Source organism: Sminthopsis crassicaudata, chromosome 6 (assembly GCF_048593235.1).
Source record: "Sminthopsis crassicaudata isolate SCR6 chromosome 6, ASM4859323v1, whole genome shotgun sequence".
Classification (NCBI taxonomy): Eukaryota; Metazoa; Chordata; class Mammalia; order Dasyuromorphia; family Dasyuridae; genus Sminthopsis; species Sminthopsis crassicaudata.
The window spans coordinates 241,439,312-241,458,943 of NC_133622.1; the positions used below are offsets into that span (position 1 = coordinate 241,439,312).

General features: G+C 30.3%; 2 protein-coding genes across 2 annotated transcripts; both read right to left on the reverse strand.

Annotated features, from left to right (window-relative positions):
- Nucleotides 1-1,527: 1,527 nt before the first annotated feature.
- On the reverse strand, nt 1,528-5,223 carry LOC141547496 (olfactory receptor 10AG1-like). The gene is made up of 2 exons (XM_074275896.1): nt 4,301-5,223; nt 1,528-1,558 (listed from the first exon to the last, which is right to left on the reverse strand). The coding sequence occupies exons 1-2, from the start codon at nt 5,221-5,223 to the stop codon at nt 1,528-1,530; spliced, it is 954 nt and encodes a 317-aa protein (XP_074131997.1).
- Nucleotides 5,224-18,332: 13,109 nt separating this feature from the next.
- Nucleotides 18,333-19,262, reverse strand: LOC141547042 (olfactory receptor 10AG1-like). Its single transcript, XM_074275351.1, has one exon. It carries the CDS (start codon nt 19,254-19,256, stop codon nt 18,333-18,335), a length of 924 nt encoding a protein of 307 aa, XP_074131452.1. The 5' UTR covers nt 19,257-19,262.
- Between the last annotated feature and the right edge of the window lie 370 nt (nt 19,263-19,632).

The window sequence follows — 19,632 nt, forward strand, 5'->3', positions numbered from 1 at the left end:
GTCACTTTCCCATTCTGCTTCTGTTCTCCCTTCTATTAGCTTCCTTCTTTTCTTTCCCCTTTGCCCTCCTACTTGCTTATAAAGTGAGACAAGTTTATGAAATTAAATATGTCTGATATCCTCCCTTTGAGGCAAATCTGATGAGATTAAAGTTCAAATAATGCTTATCCCCTTCCCTCTTCCCCCTCAGGTGTAATATATCTTTTTTGCTTCTTCATGAGATGTAATTTATTCATTTTTTGCCTCTTCTTTCCTCTTCTTCCAGTCCAATTCCTTTTCCATCCTTACATACATTTTTATATTTTCACAAAAAATTCAAATTATACCTACACGCTCTAAGTATCTCTAACAAAGATACAGTTCTCAAGAATTAAATATGTCATCTTCCTGTAGCGGGATGTAAACTTTTTAACTGAAAAAAAAAAAACTTTTTTTTTAATCTTTAGCTTCCCTTGAGTTTTGCATTTAAAGATCTAATTTTCTGCTCTTTTCATCAAAAACAAATGAAATTGAGCTATTTTATTCAATGTCCATCCTTTTCACTGAAATATAATGCTTAATTTTGTTCAATATCTGATTTTTTGTTGCAATACAACTTACTTTGTTCTTCTGAATATCATATTCCAGGTCTTTTAATCATTTAAAATAAAAGTTGCTAGGTCCTGGTAATCCTGATTACACTTCCTCAATATTTGAATTGTTTCTTTTAAACTAATTGCATTATTTTCTCCTTGATTTGATAATTCTGAAATTTAGCTATAATATTTCTTGAAGTTTTCATTTTGGAATCTCTTTCAGGTGGTAATGAGTGTATTCATTCAATGGCTATTTTATCCTCTTGTTCTAGGACATAAGGGAAGTTTTCCTTTATATCTCTTTGAAAGATGATGTCTAGCTTTTTTTTGTGTTGTTGTTTTGTTTTGTTTTGTTTTTTGTTTTTGTTTTTTTCATCATGATATTCATGTAGTCCAATAATTCTTAGGTTGTCTCTCCTGAATCTTTTTTCCAGATTAGTTGTTTTTCAAATTAGTTTTTTTTTCTTTCTTTTAAATTAAAAAAAAAAATGATTGATTGATTTTTGATTGAGTCATTCACTTCCATTTCTTCAATTCTAATTTTTAGTGAATTATTTTCTTAGTAGTTTTGATTCCTTTTGAATTTGTCCAATTGAACTTTTAAATGAGTTGTTTTTTTAACTGGATATTTTCTCCATTTCACAAATTCTGTTTTTCAAAGAGTTGTTTTCTTTTTCTATTTTGTTCAATCTGTTTTTAAGAAGTTATATCATTTTTGTTCATTTTGCCAAATCTATTTTTAAGGAGTTTTCTTCAAATAATTTCTGCGTTTCATTTTCCTTACTCTCCTACAAAGTTCTCATTTCCTTTCCCCATTTTTCTTCTAATTCTCTCTTAACATCCCTTTTGAATTCTTTCAAGAGAGCTTGTCAGATGGAAGACTTCCTCTGGAGACAGTTTCCTTTTAGTGTCCTCAGTGTTTGAGGTCACTTCTTCACTGTCTCCATAAAACCTATGTATGGTCAGAGCTTTTTACTTTTCTGCTTATTTTTACATGTTCAGGTGTGTTCTTAGAGCAAAGAGAAGATTTTCCTAACCTTCCTCTATAGATGACAACTGCTTCCAACTGTCCTCATCCATTGCTGCTGTCTTCCTGTTTGTTGTGGTTGAATATGGTCAAGTCTTGAATTGTTCTATGGTTCAGGGACTCACTATTTACCTTCTGTAGTTATGTTGGAGGTCTTACAATTGGTCTGCTAATTTGCTGACATCTGAACCAGAACAGAGTAGTCAACACTGATGTTTTTTTTTGTTTTGTTTTGTTTTGTTTTTTTGTTTTTGTTTTGTTTTGTTTTTAGTGAAGAACCTCCCAATAAATTCTTGTGGGCTATTGAAGCCACTCTTCCCTAGGACAGTTAACCTATGATTATCCACATCCCCCAATCAATTTTGCTCAATTGAGATAATTTTTTAAAGTTCTTCCAAATTATTTTCTGCTAAAAATTTATTACACTCAAAATATGTGTATGTGTTCTGTCACTCTAAAACCATTTCTGAGGCATGATCTGGTATTGATTAGAAGGAATCCAGGAAGAGATCTGATAAAGACCTGTCTACTCTCCACCAGCTTGGCTCCACCCTTGCTAAAGTGCTTTTTCAAAAGTCATCAAGATCAATTTATGATGAGAACAATGCTGAAGTCAAGAGTGACCACATCTGTTTGTAAAAGAAACTAGGCTTTGAGATGCTAAACCAGGTGTTTTATTTCCTGTATATCATTTTCACTAGCAGAAACAAAACACCAGTGAAAGATTATACTATTCTCTGCTACATAGAAACTGCAAAGTAGCACAAATAGTATGGTAGATAGAACTACTCAAAGAGCAAGCTACTTATTTGTTTCCAGAAATGAAGTCAAGTTGACAATTGTATATTTCATACTTAATTCATGTTGAAACACCCACATCCACATCCACTACATATGTGTATTTGTTATACTTATTCCATAGATGTATATATTATATATTCAAATTATTTAAAGGTGGGTATAATGAAGATATAATATATATGTACATATATATATATGCATATATATATATATACACATGTACACATATATACAAAGAGAGGAGAGAAAAAGAGAGAAAGAGAGAGACAGACAGATATAGAAAAAGTCATTTTTCATTCATATGTGAGGTTTGAGTACCTAGTTTTAAGTTTTAACTGCAAAAGTACTGGAGCAATTTCTCATTACCTTCTTCAAATCATTTTATGGATGAGGAACCTCAGGCAAAAAGAATGATTTTCATGGGGTCATATGGTTAGTCCAAGTCCTGCTTTGAACTCAAGGAGATGAGTCTTTTTCATTTCAATCCCTGAATTTTTTCAACTGTGCCACCAAGTTGCCAATAGATGTTTGCACCTGTTTATATACATGTATTTGTGTATGTGAATGTGTATGTCAAATCTCTCAACCTCAGTGACTACACCTATAAATGGGCATAATAATAGAACCTCTTCAGAGAGTTAATGTGAGGAACAAATGAAATGTTATATAGACAGACTATATATATAGTAATAAACTTGAAGTACTCTGGAAATCTAGTTGTTATTATTCTTTAGTAACATAGGGAATCTTTCCTTGACTTCCTTTAGGTAGAAATTTTACATCTATGACATTGGATATAGTTATTTTACTTAACAGGTACACATTGATTTCCAGAATTGGTTTACTAATACATACCTCCAGCAACCAGTTATCTTTCTAAAAACTTTCACACATTGGAAAATTTCATTTTGCACTATTTATTTTTGCTTTTTTCTTCATATTTGATGATAATATGTAGGTATACAATTAATGATTTGATGTATTTTTATTGATGATGGTGACCTCTTTGATAAGGAATAAGTCTCTGCTAATGGAGGGTGACAAATAAAAATTTTAAAGTTATTTATGTTGCTGATAGGTTAAGTGTTTTGTTGACTTTCAAAAAAATATTTTGCATAAGCATTAAGATTTGAAATTAGGCCTTCTTAATCCCAAAGCCTGATAGCACTCCTCTACAGATTTAAAAGTTTCCAAATGTTTAAGGTATTAAGTCATTTTATCCTCATCAGGCACTCTGAAGTATATTCACATTCATTTTAGAGATATGAATCAGAGGCTGAAAGGGATTAAGTAAAATTAAGAAATTTTACACACTAGTATTTGCCTAAAACAGGATTTGAATCCAGTTTTTTTTTCCCCTCAATCAAAGTCTAGCATTTTATCCTCCATGACATACAGATGTTTTCATATATACATAAATGAGTATTTGAAATCTGTACATTTATGAAAATTATTCACGCTTTCAGTAAAACTGTATAATATTATGAAGGCTTTTTATATACTTCTCTAATATGCTTGTAGGGTTTTTGAGTTGATTCCATTTTGATTACACTGACTGCAGAACATTTCTTATCATGAGTTACTTAGACAATTGAATTAATTTTGTTATTCACTTCAAGATAGAAAACAATTTAAAAAATTACAAAACCCCAAAAACCCTTTAACCAAAACCTGGTGATGATTAATGGTGGGTACTTTTCTTATAAGTATACTGCAATCAGATTAAGAATTTCAAATATATGTATGTTTTTGTAACTTGTTAGAACATGGGATGATTAATAAAAATTTCAAATTGAGACCAGAGAAGAGATTGGAAGAGAAAAATGTAAGAATTTTGAGATGAATAAAGTAAGGAAGTAGAATCTGTAAATTTATGCATAGGATTCATGATACAAACCATTTAGGTAATAATTTCTTTACTGCAGCAATGACATCCTTGTTTCTTAAACTATATATCATAGGGTTAAACACTGGTGTCACAATGGTGTAGAAAAGAGAGAGTACTTTGTCTATGCCTGATAAACTGCTGGATTTGGGTATTGAATATGTAATGATAGCAGAACCAAAGAATAATACTACAACTGTGAGGTGGGAAGAGCAAGTGGAAAATGCTTTATATCTTCCAGTGGCTGAAGACATTTTCATAATGGTAGTGATGATTTTGATATAGGACCCAAGTATCAAAAGAAATGGAACCATAGCAAACACCGCAGCATCAACATAAATAGTTAACTCATTCATAAGATTTTTACCACAGGCCAGCTTCAGCAATGGGGGCATATCACAGAAGAGATGATTGAGTTTATTAGAACCACAGAAAGGCAGAGAGAAAATCTGATATGTCTGCCCTATCACAATTGGCATTGCACTGACCCATGAGGCAATAACCAAATGAGTACACACTTTGTAATTCATGATGACAGAGTAATAGAGAGGCTTACAGATGGCCACATAGCGATCATATGCCATCACAGCCAGGAGCATACACTCAGTGCCTCCTAACATAAGTAAGAAACAAAGTTGTAATGCACAGTCGAAGAAAGAAATATTTTTTTTCTTGGTCCAAAGGTTCACCATCATTCTTGGGAGAGTAACTGATGTGTAACATATTTCCAAAAAAGAAAAATTACCCAGGAAAAAATACATGGGGGTTTGAAGACTTGGATCAATTTTGGTTATTAGGATAATGAGACCATTACCTAACAAAATAGTCAGGTACATGATTAAGAAAATTCCAAACAGAATCTCTTGGAGTTTAGGTATGTCAGAAAATCCCAGAAGAATGAATTCTACCACTGTTGTGATATTTCTTTCTACCATTAAAAAAAAGTCCACATATGAAAATATTGACCATGCGACAGATAAATCACTTCTTGCTCTTGGTCCTCTTTCCTTTCTCTGTAAAATAAAGATAGAAAATTAAATTATCTTCAAATTGCCTTCCACATATCATATTTTAAACTACAATATATTTCCTAACTATACAAAAATATGATATTGAGAACATTTTTATCCCTGCTGTTATTTATTCCATGATGCACAGCTCTTGATCATTTATTATGTTTTTCATTTTAATATACATCAAAGTTTAATACCCCACCTGCTGTTTTCAATTAGAATACATTGCATAATATAATATGCTCAATATCTATTAGTTAATATCTATTCTTCAGTTGCTAACATTCTAATGTATTCTGCTATGCACTCACTGTCATCTCAAAATTCTATTATTCTAGGGTTCCAGAACATGTAGCTTTAAACTTGAATGCCAGTAATAAAAATTTAAACAATTTGAAATTATTATAAATCACATAAATAAGAATAACATTCCAAATATAGTGGCTACCAATAGTTAATTTTAATATGGGACATGAATTTTCTATAAAATTTTATGTGAAAGACAGACATAATTGCTAATCCTAATAAAATTGGTCTCATGAAACTGTTTCTGTAAAACACTATACTTTGCTTATGCTGTATTCTTTTCTTGCTATGCTGCTCTCAGTCTTTGCTGCTTAACAAAATTCTTGCTTTTCTTCATGTTTCAAACTAGTCTTGATTACCCATCTTCTAATTCAATCTGTCCTGGACTTTTCAGAAAAGAATAAATATTTTCTTCAAATTCCAGTGCAATTGATTTGGACATTGCACATTTGGAATTTAATGTTTTTGTTCCATTCTTTTTTGTTTTCTCCTCCTATTCTTCCATTTAGCTAATTATTTTTGTCAGTGTAGCTAGTAATCAATTACATATATCACAAATATATGTGGATTCAATTCTATTTGAATTTTTTGTTATTTTAAGTTACATTTGTATATAAAATATGATAAGTAGTTCTAGAAAAATGTGAATAGAACACTGTAATCTCTGAGTGAGCTCTCTGGAGGTCCCCCAAATGGGCCTTAATTTCAGTAGAATAATCAGACCCTAGAATCAGAAGGACCTGAATTCAAATGCAGCTTTAAACACTTATTGGCTTTGTGATCCTGGGCAAGTCACTTAACCATGTTTGCTTTAATTCTTCATCTGTAAAATGACTAGAGAAGAAAATTGCAAATAATTTCAGTGCCTTTGTCAAGAAAATCACAAATGGCTCTATAGTCAATTGATACTTAAATGACTGAAAAATAATATATCCACAAATCTAAATAATTTGTGTGTATATATATATATATATATATATATATACACACACACACACACACACAACATATACATACATATATATGGAATAATAGCAGAGAGACAGAGTCTGTGGATATGTCATATATATATAAAGTTTAAAGAAAGTTAAATCTAGGGAGGATTCATCATCATTATTATAATCAATGTCCTATTCCTCTAATTAGGTTATAATTTTTTTAAAAGAGAGAATGACCACTTATCATTACTTGTCTTAAATCTAACTATAAATATATATGTATGCATATGTATAGAACATGCTTCAAAATATTTATTAGAAATCAATTATATAATATATTATATAGTTGTAATATATATGTATATATATATATATATATATATATATATATATATATATATATATATATATATATATTGGAAAGTAGAATTTAGAAAATAATTTCAGAGTTAAAAGATTTCCTATTCAAATTCCATTCTCTAAGATCTTTATTAAACTTTATTTTTTCAAATTCATGAAAGGAATGAATAATATATTTTGGTAGTGTTTTCTTGTGATAAATTTTAAGGTTTTTTTCACTGTTCTTTCCAAAATAATCTCCAGGATGATTATATTATACACATTCTGTTAATTCTATGAAATGCATATTTTATTGATTTCATGTATATGTTATAGTACAGTAATGATCATGCAAATTGTAAATAGTTTTCCAAAATTAGAAATTTAAAATAAATTTTAAAAAATAGTAAATGGGAATTTATAAGTAATAAAAATTATTTTTGCCCTCCACAAAGTTTTCTTCTTAAAATAATACTTAAATGGTAATAGCAAAATTGATTGTATTATTCTTTTTTCCCAAATATTCATGTAAAACCTGGTGAACCATGATTTGTGGGTCTGATTCTAATATGAAAGAGATGCATTATTAGTTTCACTTTAAAATGCAATGTTAATTTTTAGTCCCATTGACTTGTAAATTCTTCCCTAATGTGAGTCAATGGCTCTTGTAATTTTAATGAAATTCTTATATTTATATATTTTAAACGAATGGTTCTTAACCTGCTGAAAATTGTAAGAAATTTAAATTTTGTTGTCAAGTGGGTTTCTATAACCAATTCACTTGACATCAACAATTACATTCCCAGAGAACACATTATAAGTGTTTTAGGAGGAGTGATTAACAGTGCAAAATATTAAGTCAACTAAATTGCTTTTAGAATTATTCAAAATAACACATTTAAAGTAATTGAATCACAGTTTCTAGAGTCATACTTTCTAGATTCAAAACTATTTTGAAAAAATAAAGGGCAGTTGTACTTAATCCTATCCTGTGGTATTCATGGTATACTTCAAAGTCTTCCAAATATTGTTTAAAGTTACCTAGTCATTCTATAAATCTATATTTTTAGTATTATAGAAGAACATACAAATAGATCTGGTGGTATGAATTCATTCAGGTTAGCTAAGTCCTATCTTATAATCACTTTTCTTATCTGGGTTATTATTTCTCTATTGCAAACAATTTTCTGTCCTATTTCCTTAATAGATCATTTTTTATCTTAAAAAAGACAGAAGTAGAATGAGAATTGAACAGCCAAAACATGGAGTTACCATGAAATAATCTAATGAATAGTTTTCTTCATTACTCTTGGTCTTTAAAGCTTCTTAGGGCTCTGATAAAGTGAGATTTTTTTCAATATTTCTAAAAATTATTTATAAAATTAAGTAATTCAAGGAAGCCTTTTGAAAGAGTTTGTTCATTTGATAATTTAAAGGCTGGGAAAATTGAGAAAGGGGTAGAATTTAATTAAGCAAAAAGATCACTCTGTAATCAAAACTTTGTGATTTAACTTTCCATTCCTTGATAACAACTATGAAAAGAAAACATTAAATATTTTAAAGTACTTTCATTTAATTTTTTTATTGCATCTTTTGAAAGGGGATTTTTGTTTTTGCTTTCCTTAGCAATGAAAATTCAAAGGTCATTCCTTAGTAGGCTCTCACACACTCCCCTAACCCAGCTTTTCTCTGTAATTGAGATGCTAGCCAGTTTTAAAAGGAAAGATAAGGCACTAATCTTAACGTTATCTAGTTACATCAAGTTACAAAGGGATCTTTTGTTATAGTATGTAAAATCAATTGGAGCAATTAAAATAGAATTTTCATGACTTTGTTTTCCCTGGTATTTGAATTTTAAGCAAGTCAGTTGTTTTAAATTTGAAAGGCATCCAGAAAAAAAAAAAAAAAAAAAAAAAAAAAAAAGAATATCCTTAGAAGAAAATATAATTGTTGATTAGTTTACCATTACATTGACAGGTTAAATAAATGGATCATCCCAAGATTTGCATGATAAATGCAGAATCCTTCACAATGACTTTGGATATTTTCTTTTTTCTCTAATGTATGCTTTTTACTTTGTCACATGTGAGGCAAGAATGGCAAATATTTTTTCCCCTTATATTCCAAACAAAACAATTTTTTTTCTATTTCTGGTGAATAATTATGATACTTTCTTAATATGAGTATTAGCAAAATGCATTTTTATTATAAAGTTTGAGGCTTCTTTAAGTGTTTTCAAATTACACTTTTATGTACTGTTATAATTATTAATATTTGAAAACTTTAAATTATATTTAAATAACCTGACTCTCAGGTTCATAACAATTGTATTATTCTCAAATGAATGCTCCTCTTGACTTGGATGAATCTTAATGTCCAAGCAGAATCTATACTTCAAAAACCTCCATTGACAAATAACCCACAAATGAAAGAGCCTAAGCTTATAGCAAAAATAGACCAGACTTACCTTTCTCAGTTCAAGTCTAATCACATTTGATTGCTTCTTGTATTTATCAAAATATTTAAAAATATATATTGGCATACAAATAACACCAGAAAAGATACTTTACCTATTATCTTAAACTTGATCCTTACCAAAGTTCCATAGCATAAATAAAGGTATAAATACCCCCATTTTATGTCTGACAAATAAGTGATTCATTGTCACTTTCCCATTGTCACAAAAACTTTGAAGGAGAATTTGAAATAGATGTCCACTCAAATTATAGTATGGATGTATGTTGATTCTCAAGAACTACTCTTGTGAATCAAGAGATAGATTTATCTTTAAAATATGTGAGATCTGTATTTAGAAATAATTATTGTACTGTTCTCTATGGGGACAGTTCTTCTGCCACTTCTCAATTTTTACTAATATGCCAGGACTTATGAATAAGTTCAGCTCACTATATATCCTTAATAAGGTAGCACATCATAGACAAATACCCTTGGGTTTGAGTCTTGGGAACATTGGACCTATCTTTGAATGGCAACTTACTTACATGCAAATGCTGTCAAGTTGCTCATTACTTTACTTATCTCAATTTCCTTGTGTAGGAAATTTGGAGGATGAAATTTGTATTGTCTCATAAGTTTGTTGTAAAAAGGGGTTCAAATATTATAACATTAATTACCTAATACACAATTAATGATATTATCTTTTAAAATAACTTTATGATTGTAGATATTAATGAAGGTGATGATAATTCAATATTTCAAGATGACCTTCAGATATCAGTGATTACAGGGAAGAACTTGTTTACTGCAATTAGTCCACATGCAATGTCATTCATCATGCACTTTCTGTTATCCTTTCTGCATAAGAGTAATATTAATGTCATGAATGTATATGAGTTCATTCACTAATATTTTTATTCAATTATCAATTTACTTATGAAATAGTCCATAAGATATTAAACATAAAAATTACAATTTCATTGGGATTCCTATGTGAAATATTGTAAAATAATAGTTGCAAGGATACCTTGTCCCATTCAGAATATTTGTTCAAAGCCAGTGATTTTAGAAAATATCAAAGTTGATCCCAAAGTAGGGAAATGATATGCCATCAGACTCAGAAGTGGAGAATAGTAGAGCTGTGTATCAGATTAAATTCATCAATCTGAAAAATCTTGACATTGTAGAACATTATAAATGTAATTCAGCATGCCTACTGATTCTGTGATCCTACTTTAAAAATATTATGAGAAATAAATGATGAGAAAAAGGGAAAGTAGATGATGGATTATGTTCTCTATTTTCTTTTGTGAATCAAATGGTATCATTTATTATTGCAACTATGATGATTTTGTGTTTGATGTCCTATGAACCAATGAATAAGTAGCTGTAAACAGGATCGAGTACTAAAATTCTAAGTAGATAAATGCAATGGAAAGATTCTGAGATGATGGAAAGTGACAGATAAATAGTGAGCAACAGAAACTCACAGAGCAGATTCATGAGTTATCCAAAGTTTAATAATAAACTAATAATAATCTGCCTTAAATATTGTCTATTGGCTGAAGTATCACCAATCATACTTCAGACAGACTTATTATTCATTCCTTCTTCACTCCTATATTCCATTGTCCTTCCATCTACCTGCAGATGACTGAAACCTGTTTCACTCTGCTAGAATAACTTGTGGTCTGAAAACTTTGCATTTCTCATGAGCTTGTTAATCTTTCATTCCAAGATATATGTGGGCTATACTTTAGAAAACATATAGAGAAATCTTCATTGAACTTTTTCTGAAATACACAATCTACAGTTTTTGTTAGTTGGCTGATTTCCATTTCATTTGGATACTTTTCAATTAGCAAGGATGTACTTTCCTTCCTCAACTCCATTCACTCCAGAATCTTGACTTAGGGTATGGAGGAAGTAAAAATAGAAATTAAGACATTTGGGAAAATATATAACACAGAATTTAGAAAGCCTCATTCTTCTGGAAATAAAGTAGAGAATAACATTAAAAAACAAAAAGAAGCAAACAAGTAAATACTATAATGTTCATCACAGCTGACCCCAAACATTTGATATTTTAGTAAAATTGTGTATTGGAGTAATCTCTCCATCTCTTTTCCTCATCACCTCCCTTCATTTCTCTTCTCCTCTTCTCTTCTCCATGGACAGTTTAATATTTGTAGCTGTAGCACTCATCATAAGAAATGTTTGATAAGTAATTTTCAATAACTAATTTTTTGTGTTTCACTCTTGAATATATGCATATTTTCCCTCATGAATTTCTGTATGTGACATTAATTTAAGTTTTCATATAATATTTTAATACTTGTTCTTCATTCTTTTAAATCATAGAAAATATTGTTAATTTACACATGCATTTGACAAGCAATTAAATTTATCTACATCTAGTTTTGATTAGAGATTTTCAATAAAGGTTAAATAAGTTGAAGGTACAGGCCACTATAGCATATTTATCTCAATTACTTGAATGTATTTCTTAACCGTATTTGTGATGATATTTAAAGCAACGTCATGTTGCAGCATTCCTTCTCCATTTGGGAGTAATTCTATAACAAATCTATATACCTGCAACTTTTGAGATGAGAATATAATTTCTAGGCATATTATAAGTAAACAATTAAATATTATTGAATAGATATTTTGTGGTTTGATGAATATGTCCAGATATTTTAAGCTTATCTGGACTTCCTGTGACAATATCAATGAAGTGAAAATAGTTAATTCCTTAACTAAAATTTAACATTTCATAGATAATTCAATTTTAACTACTTCAGTCACTTTATTATATTGCCTTTTATCGGTACATTTTTATAATCATAGATAGTGAATAAAGCATTCACATTCCATTTTTTACTGCTGTTCTTCCAAATTCAAGAAATCTAAATCATAAAAGAATCACTAACAAATAAACTCTCCAGTTTCTAGGTCCTGAAGTCAATTTTTTTTTCTTTTGTTTTGTTTTCTTTTTTGTTTTCTTGCTTATTTTTTTTCTAATATTAAGACTAATTAAATTGCTTTAATACTATTTTATCAGTTACTGGAATGATTTTCTTGTTTTTTTGTTTTGTTTTGTTCTTTTCTTGTCACACTTTTAAATGTGCTTATCAGAAGTGATCTCATCTCATTTTAAATTTGACTTTTCCAATTCTTGACTTTTCCCAAACCAGCCATTGGGTAAATTCTCTGATTGTTATGGAAGTGGGCTTTTAGAATTATACTTTTTATTTCATTTTCTTAAAGAACTAACTGTTCTTTAAGTCACAGAATTAAAATTACAACAGCAACAAAAAGCAATGAAATACAAGTGCATGGCACAAAACCTAGCAATCAACTGACAAAGATCTAGTTAAATCTGAATATAATAGCTAAATCTGATTTTATTCATTCCAAGTCATATGTTGCCAGTGTCTTACAGTAGAAGCAAATACATAATATTCTAACAAAATAAAAACAATATTAAATTGATACCTGTCCTAAATAATTCACAACATTATCAAGAAACATATTTTTGTTTGGTCACATAATACAAAATGAAACCACATTAGCAGGAGTTCCTCAAATTAAGAAACTGATCTTCTGGATGTACTCTCTTAAGCAATGAGATGATTCAGACCAATTCCAATAATTTAGTGATAAAAATCTATACCTTGAGAGAGGACTGTGGGAATGGAGTATGGTTCACAACATAGTACTTTCACTGTTTTTGTTGTTTGTTGCTTTCATTTTAAATTTGTTTCTCTTTTTTTTTTTTTCTGGTTTGATTTGATTTTTCTTCTGCCACAAAATAATTATATAAATATGTATGCATATGTTGGATTTAACATATTTCTACCATTTTATAATATATGTATTATATATTTATCTAGAAAAAGGGATGAGGGGGGAATTGGGACATAAGGTTTTCCAAGGGCTAATGTTGAAGAATTGTTCATGCATATGTTTTTAATTATTATTACAGCTTTTTATTGACAAAATATATGCATGGGTAATTTTTCAACATTGACCTTTGCAAACACTTGTTCCAACTTTTCCCCTTCTTCCTTCTACCTTCTCCCATGGAAGACAGGCAGTCCCATACATGCTAAACATGTTAAAATATATGTTGAATACAATATATGTACACATATTTATACATTTGTTGTCTTGTTGTACAAGAAAAAATGGATTTAGAAAGAAGGTGAAAATAACCTGGGAAGAAAAACAAAAATGCAAGCAAACAAAAACAAAAAGAGTGGAAATGCTATGTTATAGTCCATACTCATTTCCTAGTATTCTTTCATTGGTTATAGCTGGTTCTGTTCATCCCTGATTAATTGAAATCCTCAATGCACTGATTTGGATCCTCTTATTGCCAAATATAGCCACTTTTATCAGAATTGATCGCCATACAATATTGTTGTTGAAGTGTATAATGATCTCCTGGTTCTGCTCATTTCACTCAGCATCAGTTCATGTAAGTCTCTCCAAGCCTCTCTATATTCACCCCTGCTGGTCATTTCTTACAGAACAATAATATTCCATAACATTCATATAATTCAGCCATTCTCCAATTGATGGGCATCCATTCAATTTCCAGTTTCAAGTAACTATGAAAAGGGCTGACACAAACATTTTTGCACATACATGTACCTTTCCTTTCTTAATATCTCTTTGGGATGTAAGCCTAGTAGTAACACTTCTGGATATGCATAGTTTGATAACTTTTTGAGTATAATTCCAAACTGTTCTCCAGAATGGTTGGATTGGTTTACAATTCCACTAATAATGCATTAGTGTCCCAGTTTTCCCACACACTCTTCCACATTCCTTATCATCTTTTCTGATTATCTTAGCCAATCTAATAGGTGTGTAGTGATATCTCAGAGTTGTGTTAATTTGCATTTCTCTGATCAATAATGATTTCAAATGCTTTTTCATATGATTAGAAATGGTTTCAATTTCATCATCTGAAAATTGACTGCTCATATCCTTTGACCATTTATCAATTGGAGAATGGCTTGATTTCTTATAAATTAGAGTCAATTCTCTATATATTTTGGAATTGAGGCCTTTATCAGAACCTTTAACTGTAAAGATATTTCCCAGTTTATTGTTTCCCTTCTAATCTTGTCTGCATTAGTTTTGTTTGTACAAAAGTTTTTTAACTTGATATAATAAAAATTTTCTATGTTGTGATCAGTAATGATCTCTAGTTCTTCTTTGGTCAAAAATTCCTTCCTCCTCCACAAGTCTGAGAGGGAAACTATTGTGTGTTCTTTTAATTTATTTATAATCTCATTCTTTATTGCTAAATCATGAACCCATTTTGATCTCATCTTGGTGTATGGTGTTAAGTGTCAGTCAATGCCTAGTTTCTGCCATACTAATTTCCATTTTTCCCAGCAGTTTTTGTCAAATAGTGAATTCTTATCCCAAAAGTTGGGGTCTTTAGGTTTCTCAAATACTAGATTTCTACAGTTATTGGCTATTTTGTTCTGTAAAAATAAGCTATTCCACTGACAAACTAGTCTATTTCTTATCCAGTTTTGATGGTTTTGATGACTGCTACATTATAATAAAAGATTTAGATCAGGTACAGCTAGGCCACCTTCATTTTATTTTTTTTTCCATTAGTTTCTTTGAAATTCTTGATTTTTTGTATATTCGCTTGACCTAGTCAAGAGCACTTAATAGTTTTCCAGTTGTTTAGATCTGAATTTATTTTGTGGAAAGTGTTTTGTAGTTTTACTCATATAGTTCCTGACTTTCCCTTGTCAGATAAATTCCCAAATATTTTACCCTGTCGACAATTATTTTAAGTGAAATTTCTCTTTGTAACTCTAACTGTTGGATTTTGTTAGTGATATATAAAAATGCTGAGGATTTATGTGGATTTATTTTGTATCATGCAAATTTGCTAAAGTTGTGGATTATTTCTAATAGCTCTTTAGTAGAATGGGGTTCTCTAAGTATACCATCATATCACCTGCAAAGAATGATAATTTGGTTTCTTTATTACCTACTCTAATTCTTTTAATTTCTTTTTAATCTCTTATTGCCAAAGCTAGCATTTCTAATACAATATTGAATAGTAATAGTGATACTGGGCAACCTTGTTTCACTCCTGATTTCATTGGGAATGGATCCAGTTTATTCCCATTACATATGAGATTTAATGATGTTGTGAAATAGATACTATTGACTATATTAAGGAAGAGTCCATTGATTCCGATATTCTCTAGTGTTTTTAATAGGATTGGATGTTGGATTTTATCAAATGCTTTTTCTGCATCTATTGAGATGATCATATGTTTTTTTGTTAATTTGGTTATTGATATAATCAATTATCATGCTTATGTTTTGAAAATTAAAAAGCTTTAATAAAGAAAAAATAAATCCATCTTCCAATTGCAACTATTTCTATTCATATAAAATATTTACTAGTCACTATTAATCAGAGGATTTCAAATTAAGACAACTCTAAGATACTATCACATGCTTCTCAGATTGACCAAGATGACAGGAAAAAATAATGATTAATGTTGGATGAGATGTGGGAAAACTGGAACACTAATACATTGTTGGTAGGGTTGTAAAGCAATCCAACAATTCTGGAGAGCAATTTGGAACCATGCCCAATCAAACTATGTACACCCTTTGATCCAGCAAGGTTTCTACTTTGCTTATATCCCAAAGATATTATAAAGGAGGGAAAAGGACTCACATGTACAAACATGCTTGTGTCAGCCCTTTTTGTAGTGGCAAGAAAGTGGAAACTAAGAAACTGAGTGAATGCTCATCAATTAGAGAATGGCTGAATAAGTTATGGTATATGAATGTTATGGAATATTATTGTTCTGTAAAAAAAAAAATTGGTAAGTAGAATGATTTCAAAGTGGCCTGAAAAGACTTACATGAACTGATGCTAAGAGAAATAAGCAGAACCAGAACATTGTAAACACAACAAGACTATGTGATGATCAATTCTGATGGATATAGATCTTTTCAACAATGAGATGATTGAGGCAAGTTCAAATAACCTTCTACACCCAGTAAAAGGACTGTGAGGACTGAGTGTGGTTCACAACATAGTATTTTCATTCTTTTTGTTATTATTAGTCTACATTTTCTTTTCTTTCTCATTTTTCTTTGTGATCTGATTTTTCTTGTGCAGCACAATAATTGTATAAATCTGTATACATAATTGGAATTAACATATATTTTAACATATTAACATATATTGGATTACTTGCCATCTGGGTGAGGGAGTGAGGAGAAGGGGGTGTAACCTGGAACACAGTATTTTTTAAGGGTCAATGTTAAAAAATTTTCATGCATATATTTTGAAAATAAAAACTTTAATAATAGCCATAAAAAATGATCAACATGATGACTTCAGAAAAGCCTGGATGGTTGCTAAGGGAAGTGAGTAGAAGCAAAAAACAAAACAAAACAAAACAAAAAACAAAAAATAAAAATCTTACACAGCAACAAGATTATTTAATGATCAACTGTAAGGAACTTATCTCAACAGTGAGGTCATTCAGGCCAATCCCAATAGGCTTGTGATGGAGAGAGCTTTCTGAATGAAGAAAGACTATTTAGACTGAATATTGAATACCACATAGTATTTTCACCTTTTCTGTGTTGTTTTCTTGCTATTCATACCTTTTTCTTTTTTTCCCTTTTTGTTCTGATTTTTCTTGTGTAACATGATAAATATGGAATTTTATATAGAAAAACTGCATGTGTCTGATCTACATTAGATTAACTGCTATCTAGGGAAGGCTTCTAATATTAAGACTAAATAGCTGTAACAATATTTTATCAGTTACTGGAATTTTTTTTCTCTATCACATTTTTAAATGTGTTTATTGGAGTGATCTCATTTCATATTGGGCTTGAATGAACCTTCAAATTCTTGACTTTTCCCAAAACAACCACTGGGTTAGATTCTCTGATAGTCATTGAAAGGTGCTTTTAAAACTATATATATATTTTTTTTTCATTTTCTTACAGGCATATTTTATAGGAAATTCCATAGTCTTAAAGGGAATGTACTTTAAGTCACAGAATTAAAATTGCAACAAAAGAAAGCAATGAAGCACAATGAAAGTATGGCACAAAACCCAGCATTCAGCTGACAAAGATCTAGTTAAAGCTGGATACACAAGCTAAATCTGATTTCATTCATTCAAAATCAAATATTGTCAGTTCCCTGTTAAGTGGAAGCAAATAAACAATACTATAACAAAATAAAAACAATCTTAAATTGTTCCTGTCTTAGATAATTCACATATTACTATCAATAAAAAATAAGTGTTTTTATGTTTAACCGCATAACAGAATGAAGCCATATTGGCAGGAGCACCTAATATTAAGAAATCCTCTCTCTGTCTCTCTCTCTCTGTCTCTGTCTCTCTCTCTCTCTCTCTCTCTCTCTCTCTCTCTCTCTCTTTCTCTCTCTCTGTATATATATATATATATATATATATATATATATATATATATATATATATATATATATATATAAACACACACATACACACAAAATAACTATTTGGCCTAAAAGTATCCCCTGCACATTTTTGCTTATTAACAACCCCAACTTCCTTAAAAATTCAGTTACAGTATTATTTCTCACATAGTACTTTTTTGACACCTATCTTCTATCACCCTTGAAATTATTTAGCATTTGAAATTTGAATATGTACACATATATAATCTATTTGCATGTGTATTCATTGATTTCAAGGAAATGTAAACTATTTGAGTATAGAACTGTTTAATTTTATTCTTTTCATCCCTGGTCACACACCATAAAAGTCAGTTCACACCTATATACATGATGATTGTCATAAAATGAAAAACATTTTTCAAATTCATATAGTAGAATGGAAAAGGGGGGATTTCAATAATAATTTAGATGAAGGAACACAAAGCAACTAATTATAATTTGACATACAGGAATCCTTTATCATTTCACTTAGGTAGTAATTGTTTCAGTGCATTAATGACATCTTTATTTCTCAGGCTGTATATCATGGGATTAAACATTGGGGTTAAGATAGTGTAGAAAAGTGAAAGTATTTTATCACTTCCTCCAGAGTCATTTGACTTAGGTCTTGAATATGTAATGGTTGCAGATCCAAAAAATAAAATGACAACTAGAAGATGGGAAGAACAAGTTGAGAAGGCTTTGTATTTTCCTGTATTTGATGGAAGCTTCAAGATGGTAGTGATGATTTTGACATAAGATCTGATTATCAATATAAAGGGTACCATGACAAATAAAACAGCAACAACATAGACAGAGAGCTCTATCACAGAGGTATCTGAACAAGCCAACTTCAGTAATGGTGGTATATCACAGAAAACGTGATTAAGTTTATTACTATCACAGAAAGGGAGTGCGAAAACCTGATATGTCTGACCAATCATGACTGGGATTCCAGTGGTCCAGGAACCTACTACAAGCTGGACACAAACTTTATGGTTCATTATGAGAGGATAGTAGAGTGGTTTACAGATGGCCACATAACGATCATAGGCCATTACAGCCAGGAGTAAGCACTCAGTGCCTCCAAGAGTAAGGAGGAAACAAAGTTGTATAGCACAGGCCAAAAAAGAAATACTTCTGTCCTGGGTCCAAAGATTTGTCAACATTTTGGGAAGAGTGACTGATGTGTAGCAGATTTCCAAGAAAGAAAAATTCCCAAGGAAAAAATACATGGGGGTGTGTAGAGCTCGAGAAACTTTGGTGATTAAAATGATGAGGCCATTTCCTATTAGGATACTTATGTAAATACTTAAGAAAATACCAAACAAAAACCCTTGAAAATCAGGAAGCTCAGAAAAGCCAAGGAGAAGGAATTCCACTACAGTTGTAAGATTAGTTCGCACCATTTTCCCTGAAGCTGTTGTATGATGATTCTGGAATAGGAGTCCCATCATCTCCCTTTGGTCTTATTTTCCATTTTTTTCTGTAAAAATAAAGATAGATGATTATACAATCTCCAAGCATTCTGAAATCTAAATTTTAATATTACTTTAAACTCTGTCATGGTATGTTTTGTTATTTTTTTAGCTTTGACATTCTTTATTTTACGTTGTTTACTAAAGTCCATTCTAGAGCTGAAATTTTTTGGCATGTTTTGAAGTCCTTAATCTCTTAATTTTGTCTTTGTAGCTTCCAAGCAGCCCTTTTTCTATATCATTCTATGTCATATATCTATAGCTCCCTCCAATTATAAAATTCTAGATTTTCCCTTTTAAAATTGCT